Here is an 8,887-nt window from a genome sequence, read left to right as displayed (position 1 = left end):
CATTCAAATGCCAATAACTCCGCGACTACTTAACCGATTTTCATAATTTTTGCACAAATAATTCGAGGGAATTCTTAAGTTTTCCACATTGAAAATACATATATAACGTTATGTTATATAAGAGAAAAGTAGCATTATGTGAAAGTTCAAAGATATTTAAAATATCAACAAATTTTTGGTAAAATATAAACAAGGCAGTATTGCCGATTTGGACAGCCTTTGCTATATCCCACACAAATAATAGATCGCGTGAAAATTCGAATAATTGACACATAACTTTACCACACTGTGGTATAGGATATTATGGCTTTGTGCATATGTTTGTAACAGGCAAAAGGAAACGAGTTAGAACCATGGTTCCTTTTGAGAATATGCATAGAATCACTTTCTGAGTCGATTTATAAATGTCCGTATGTCTGTCCATGTTAAATTGTAAAGAAATTGCAGGTCGAATTTATTATCCGAATGAGATGAAATTTGGCACAGATCATTTAGTTGCCCCAAGGACGAACCCTATTGAAATTGGTGAAAATCGTTTCAGATTTACATATAGCTCCCGTATATATCTTTGTCCGATTTATGGTAAATGGTGCACCAAAGTCCCTAAATATCTTTCGATTTGCACGAAATTTGGCACAGCGTATTGAATTAAGCCTAGAATGATATGTGCTAGCTTTCGTGAAAATCGGCTCAGATTTAGAATATATATGGGAGTTATATCTAAATCTGAGCTAAATCGTCCGATTTTTAGCAAATGATGCACCAAAGAGTCAAATTTAGGCTGATTGGCACGAAATTTTGCACAACGTACTGAAGTTATGATAGCCTAACGTGCGCGAAGTTTTAGTGAAATCATTTTAGATTTAGATATAGCTCTCATATATTTTTTTCTTCCGATTTTTAGCAAATGATGCACCAAAGAGTCAAATTTAGGCCGATGATAATTTTGTTGAGTTACAAACGAGAAAAACAAACTTAATATAACCTCCATACTATTATGGTGGAGGGTATAAGAGCGATAAGTCCGATAAGTCCCATCTTCGAACTTGATTTTATGTGGGTAAAACGACGACGATATGCAGAGTTTGGGTCAAATAATACTAAATTTATAAAAAATTATAAAAATTTTGACACTTTGTGAGAGAGCAACCCGAAGAAGAGGACCGATAAGTTCCATCTTCCGAAAATATATAAGCTTGGTGGAAATTAATTAGTTTGTGCAAAGTTTGATTACAATCGATGATTACTCCCTTCGAGAGTTATCGTGCGTTACAAATTGTCTCAAAGGGATATGGTCCAAAGAAACGTAGGATCTAACACCAACACCAGCTGACACTTCTTTACTTGAGATCTAATGAATATTTTCGAAACCTGTCCAAGCAATACATTTTTTTAAAATATTTTTAAGGCTTGAATTTTTGAAAGAATATTTTGGAGATCTTTCCAAGGGCTTGAATTTTTAAAGGATATTTTTGAGGCCCTACTAAAGGCGTGGATGAATATTGATGGCCTCTCCAAATGCGAGGGGCTTTTAATGAATATTATAGGCCTTTCTAAAAGAGTAGATTTTTAAATGAATATTGAAGGCGTTTCCAAAGGAGAAAAATTTTAAATGAATATTGAAGGTATCTCCAAATGCGTGAATTTTTTTGTGGAATATTGAAGGGTGTTTAAATGAAAATTGTAGGTTTTCTAGCACAGACTTCTTTAAATATATTAAACGCATTTTAAGAAATTGCAGGCCTTTATGCATGGATTTTTAAATTAATATTTTTTAAGAAATTGCAGCCCTTTAGGCCTGGATTTTTAAAAGGATATTTTTTAAGAAATTGCAGGCCTTTAGGCATGGATTTTTAAAAGAATATTTTTTAAGAAATTGCAGGCCTTTAGACATGGATTTTTAAAAGAATATTTTTTAAGAAATTGCAGGCCTTTAGGCATGAATTTTTAAAAGAATATTTTTTAAGAAATTGCAGGCCTTTAGGCATGGATTTTTAAAAGAATATTTTTTAAGAAATTGCATATGTATATAAATAATAATATGTATATAAATAATTTATAATTATATTTTTACATTCAATAGTTACATAAAATTCTCTTTATTTCATATTTGATTTTGTATATTACATACATACATAAATACATTTTGTAATAGCCTCATATACATTTATCAAAATTTCTTTTGAATATATTCAATAATTTATTTAAAATTGTATTCTTAAAAGGTGTTCTTACAAATATTAATTTTATTTAGGCAAAGTATTTTTTTATGATATTTTTGCCCATTTTTGTATACATAAATATATAACAAAAATATATAAATTTGACTATTATGCTAATTTCCATATTTTTTTAATATTTCTTTCACATTTTCAACTTCATATTAATACATCTAATTTGTAAAGTTATTTTCAATGCGAGATTTTTCGTTTTCAATGCAATCATTATTTTTTATACAATGCCTGTTTCAATACTTCATTCAACAATAATTATTTTATATGCACATTTATAATAATTATAGAATAATAGAAAATACTTTATTGTTTTGAATTATTACAACTAAAATAAATTATTTTAACAAATTTTATTTCTGTTTCTGTTGGCTTAAGTTAATAAAAACATTTTGCCAATTGAAACAACTATGAGCACAGATATTTTATATAAATTATTATATGGTTTAAAATAGTTTTAAATTCTTAAAGGAAATACTTTTTTTTAACAAAAAGGCAAGCAGAACTAAATTTAAAGCCACACCAGTACAATAATAAATTTAACACATACAAACAATGAGTATTTTGGATATTGTGTGTTGGTTTATTTTTTTTATGGAGGAGAAGATTTGTAAATTTATTTTTCCATGAGATTTCCCATCATCCAAATGGCAAGCAAGACATCTGCAACAAAGAATTAGAAAGTATGAAATGTTAAAAGCTCCCACATACATTTTTTTTAATATCGCATTTAAAAAATTAAAAAAAAAATAAATAAAAACAAACTAAATTTACTAACAATTGACGTCAATTCGTGAGGCCTACATCATATATAGCTGTCATATAAACATGTACATTATATGATAAGTATTACTACAACTCACTCACAAAATGCAAACGTGCATATAGATTATATCCAAAATAATATATTTACACAGATGTTTACATTTCAAGATTTGGCACATGTTCGACTTTTATTCTTTCTGTTGAACAGAAGACATACAAAAAAATAATGCATCATGTGTGAATTTAAATTGACATTTATGAAGACGTAGATAGATATAAAAATGAGAAAAAGAAATGTTGAGGAACATTTGGCGATATATAAAAAAAACAATTGTTGACCAAGCTAAGATCTAGAAGCCATTTATGCAGGATGTAGTCAATACGCCAAATTTAATAATCTAATACAGACTTTCTTTTTACAGACTTTCCAAGGACTATATAAATTTAAAAAATTTATAAAGACTTTCCAAGGCGTGGATTATTGTTGGCCAAGCTAAGATCGAGTAGACGTTTACGAAGGATGTTGTTAATACGCCAAATCAAAAGATTCAAGGAATAATGCATAATGTTGTGCATACGTGTTGCCACCAAATGGTTAATCCTTTGTCGGATGCGAAAATCTATGATATTGCATTAATGTACATTCCCTTCAAGCGGGCAATGAAACTGTCACACGCTGCCCGAATGTTGCTCTGCGGTATTTAGGCCCATTCCTGGCGAAGCGCTAGCTTAAGGTGATTGACACTTTGGTATTTTTTAGTGCCTACCTTGCTTTTCAAAATACTTCAGACACAATAGTCCAAAGGATTGGTACCGGAGATTTTGGTGGCCAAATTGGCTTTAATGCACCCTCCAGAATATTTTCGTAATAATATTCGGCATTTATTTTGATCGGCCGAGGCATCAAAATAAATACGAGCGGAGAGCAATCATCGGCTATTATGGTAGCCCACACCATCACCAACGCCGGCGCTTGAGTTCTTGTGGCCAACCAAAGGTGCACATTTTCGGCTGACCTCTATGGCAAGTAAACACGATCATTTTGTTTGTTTACAAACTGCTGGACAACGAATGTTGTCTCAACGAAGAAAACCAAATTCGGTCACTATGACGCTTGATTCCATTACGAATAACTTTTTTTCGTGAAAATTCTGACTAAAACGCTTTTGTACGTTTTAATAATTTTTAATAGCTGTAGGACGAGTGGCTTAGAAATGACTATGATACTACAAAGATTTTTATATAGAGTAAAGATCTGACTGGCCGTTATAAAACCCGGACTTTTGAGTCCCGCGACCAATCTTTGTTTTAGGTTATTGTCATGCTGAAACACCCAATCGTAAATAGATCGAACTCCATAAAAAGAAAAAAAGGCCAATTCAATTATTGACCCGTCTCTATGATCTCCTGCGCCCTCGCAATACTTAGACTTAAACCTTTAATTTTTTTATCTTCTCTTGGTAAATTTATTCGTGTCTGAGCCTTAAAAACTAACTTTTAATTCTCCCGAGAATATAGCATTTCTACACTGAGTCGGATTTCAACTTTTGCTAAAATCATATGAATGATATAAAAGGACTTCGTTGATAGTTTCCGGTCGTGCAGATATAGAACTAGAAAAGCCCGCCCGATACATTTATTTGCAATTTAATTTTCTTTAGTTTTTGCCATCAGTGCATGTATTCTATTTATGTTTACTTTTGGAAACTCGTAATTGATAACCCTGTATATTGAAACTATTAGTAAATCTGAACTTTAATTTACACACGTCATTCTAGCGCGAAATTCGATAGCATGCATTTTTTACAAATGAAATAGTCAAAAGATTGGACCTAAATGTTTTTTTTTTCGACAAAAAAAATAGCCTTGGACAAAGTGTTTTAAAACAGATTCATTTTTTAAAATAAAAGTCAGAGTTCTTTTCAACTTTCTTTCATGATACTTGATTATATTTAGTCGTAGATGGAGTTTACCAGAACTGAGTGTGCTGCACTATCGAGCAATACGACTCTTTGAAAATATTCTCTAGTAATGATTAATAATATATGGGTCCCTCATGCTTAAGGTTATAGCCTTAAAGTCGAACGACTGGTTACAATATATTTTAAATAAATAGTTATAATAAAAATATAAATACATTAAAAAAATAAATACCTTTTTTCCATCGGAGATATTACACCAAGAAAACATTTAATATAACATAATTTTATAACTTATTTCAGCAGCTCTTCCATTCATTCTCCCCCTGACCTAATGAACTTCTGTGGTTGTTGAATTTTTACGCTGTGGTATTTCTTCGTTTTTCAACTTTTTCTCTTGTTCGCCTGCCCGAAGTGATTTATTATGACAAGTTTTCTCTATATGTTTTTCTAACTTCTCCAACAAATCAAAACCGGTCTTCCAACGTATTATTTCCGAACGGACTTTCAGTTTTAAAGGATTTTTAGTTAAGGTCTTATCCATTGAAAAACCCTCCCGAGGGCAGGCAATATCACGCGGACTCAACTTGGTAACAGGGCAAATATCATTGTTGCCATCACCAACATAGATGACATGTTCATATGTCATATTATAGCGTAGATCTTGTTCAATGAGAAAATGTTCCAACACCTTGCCTTTGCACAGATTTGCCGAACTCATACGACATTCGGTTTGATGATGATACGGTTGAATGGTCAGCAATCCGTTCGCCTCAAATCGTGCAGGATTCGTGAAAACTTTGGTAAAACTATCACTTAGTCCATGATATTTTAGCCATTCCTCGATGAAAATACTATTCGAATCACTGATAATAATCAAATCACAATCATATTTCGACTTTAGCCTTTTGAGCATACGCACAAATCCCGGTACCTCGGGTATAGCTTGTATTGTTTGCAATATCTTGTCGGGTTTTATGTTCACTTCATGTAGCCGTCGAAATATCTCAGCCATATGTTCCGTCCATCCTTTGGCCTCGGCAATTTCTTGTAGATCTTTGGTCAACTTATTCGGCGGCAGGATATCACGCACTACGGTATCTGTGTTTTGAGCTACCACCGTATAATCGAAATCAAATGCTCCCAAATAACGTTTAATCACTTTTGTGGCCTGTCCACCGCCACCAGCGGGAGCAGCAACACCTGATCCACTCATTGCCAACATAGCTGCAGGTTTACTCATCTTTGCTTTGTTCTCGTTTTGGCTTTTTGTAATCAAATTGTAATTAAAAATGGAATTCCTTCCTTCTTGCGACACCGAAATTCAAATAGACGATAGACACGGACACCTGTTTTCTGTGTTTTCTAATTGTTTTTGTTGCCTTTTGACTAGTGTTGTGTAGTGCAGTACGATGAACGACCTTAGAGTTCAATTGCCTGTGATTCACTGAAGGGAGTGTGGGAACTAGCAACCGATTGAGCTTTGCTGTATAGGTTGGGAATACATATAAAAAAATAACAAATTAAGAAAAAATAAAAGTACAAGACTGTATTGCTTTGGCTCCTGCTCACAAATCATAAGTTAATGAATATTGCTTATTATTAAATATTATATAATAAAGGAAGGATTTGACATATACATCGTAAATATTCCATCGCTCCTTAATCTTCTTTATTTCCAATCCAATTCCGCTATAAGCTCTTTTGATTCCTACAGTATTAGGTAGATTCAGTATTAGGTAGAATCCACTGAGTTAACGAAATCGAGTAGAATGTAGACGTACCTTAAGAAATATAAAAGTACATTTACATATACGATTTTAAATCGACTCGATTAATGAAATCCAGAAATACACCCTAATTGTTTACACATACCCTTAATCATGATCTAAATGCCGATCAGCTGATGTTTGTTAGTATACATACAAAATTATTAATTTGCGCCAAAAATATTTGTTTGCAATTTGAAAAAGAATAGAAGAATTACCACAATGGAAATGTTTTTGCAATACTGTGATCGTTTGGAAAGTAAAAAAAACACCTAAAAACACAAAAATTCTATAATTAATTTTTATTTTCCTTTGATCTGTCATTTTTGTATTTGTCAGCCGTTAAATTTAAAAACAAACGGCATGTAAAAACAGTTGCAAATTTTGGTACATTGTGAGAGAGTTGTATTTTTTCGTACAAAACCCGCGTTGCATCTCAGTAGTATCATGATTTCGATCATGATTTAAAATAAATCCTGCTGCACGATGATTTAAATTTGTGTGCTAAATCATGGTAAATTTAGCCTGATTAAGAAAATAAACCCTGATTCAGCCTTTAATCATGATTAAATGTTATATGTAAACTCGCTTTTAGATATGTTTAGCTCTTTCGTTGTGGGTTCAGGTTCAGATAATAATAACGCCGTCAATACAGTCAGTATGGCTCGGTTCTCTGAGTGCGATTTTCATTTAGTCTCCATCCCACCTCATTCGTAAACAATTCGGTATACACTATGGTGCATCTTTGTTTGTTTTGATTCTGGCTTTATCAGTTACGTTTTAAAGCTATTTCGTCCAATTCCGCAATGCCGTCAAAATTTTAAGAATCGACATTGTACAACGCAAGGTAGATATACAAGGTAGCCGCATCGGCGAATTTCTACAACAAACATCGGTTGTTGTATTTTGATATGTCAAAAATATTTTGCCAAAAAAACAGATTGGCAAGATTTTTTACACAAATTATTGTAGAAACTGTTAATAAAAGTATTGCCAAAAAAGCTATTAGAAATTCGGAGATTTTCATTTATAATTTTGTTTTTTAATTTTTTCGTTCAACATTACAACAACATTTTTGACATTTATTTGTCCAACAGCTGGCCCGATGCGGCTACCTTATTAAATATACCTTGGTACAACGGTAGTTTTCATTCGAAAGCACGCCTATTGAATAATTCATCAGCACCTACTTTAGAATTTTTGTTCGATATTCCTCACCTGTTACAGTACGTTCACATTTAGCCGGATTTCGTTAACCCAGTGGGTTTCAATTGTCAATTCCTTTGCATATATGTCAAATAAATCCTCATGAAGTGGGTTAACCCGGTAAAAAGTTCTAATGTATATGCCGTTTTAACCAATTTAACAATGAACTTCTTCGATAAGAATATTTACATCAGAAGCAGACTCGGTAGACAAATTGACCTCATTAATCCTGATATAATAAATGCAATTTTCAAATCAGAAAAGGGATCCGTTCTCAATTGCAGAAGACGATATTCGCACACAGCTATTACCGTTCATATGCTTATAAATACAAACCGATGGAGAGAGTTGTGGCGCTATTTCACAAAAATGTCGGATTTTGAACTAAATTTGAATTTTGTTTGCAAAAAATTATCTGCAATGAAGGCTTATGGTTTGTTCCCGCACTGCAACAATCTACTATTGTTTACTATTTTTTCCGATATCATAAAGGAAAAATGTTATCGTAGTAAAAAATTGTACATTCTTGCAGGTTCTGGAACAGACAATTAGAGAGTGATTTCGTAGAAATTCGAAAGCGTTGCAACGGAAGGCCAACCTTTGATGAGCTGACTGTCATTAAGTCCAGATCTGATTGTGCCATTAATCTTAATAAATCTATTGATATTATTTTGGCCTAAAGATTCTTTTAAACAAGAGTGAAGTTAACGGCTAAAAGTTCCGAAGTAAGAAGCAATCGTTATCGGCAATTTTCGATTAATATCCCCCCAAGCTGTCACACGAATGATTTTCTATCGACAGCTCGAAAATTATCAAAATTAATTTGTTGTCAACGTTATCGGCATTGCTTCCATAGGTCCTAAAACAATTGTGTTTATAAATAAAATTTATTTCTATTACAAGACAACTTGTGTGGATAGGATATAGATGTGCCTCCAAAGAGTCCAGTTCTTCCCAGATTAGAAAAAATTAAATTAATTAAAAATTAGTAGCAAAA

At 32.5% G+C, this 8,887-nt stretch overlaps 1 protein-coding gene across 1 annotated transcript; it reads right to left on the bottom strand.

Moving 5' to 3' along the window:
- Positions 1-5,246: 5,246 nt before the first annotated feature.
- On the bottom strand, positions 5,247-6,158 carry LOC133321082 (pyridoxal phosphate phosphatase PHOSPHO2-like). The gene has a single exon (XM_061530182.1). The coding sequence runs from the start codon at positions 6,156-6,158 to the stop codon at positions 5,247-5,249; it is 912 nt and encodes a 303-aa protein (XP_061386166.1).
- Between the last annotated feature and the right edge of the window lie 2,729 nt (positions 6,159-8,887).

Source organism: Musca vetustissima, unplaced genomic scaffold, assembly GCF_032173495.1.
Source record: "Musca vetustissima isolate MV318-11 ecotype Yass unplaced genomic scaffold, APGP_CSIRO_Mvet_v1 utg970309, whole genome shotgun sequence".
NCBI classification, from domain to species: Eukaryota; Metazoa; Arthropoda; class Insecta; order Diptera; family Muscidae; genus Musca; species Musca vetustissima.
Note: the sequence above shows the minus strand (reverse complement) of the source record. Positions and strands in the feature narration are given on the sequence as shown.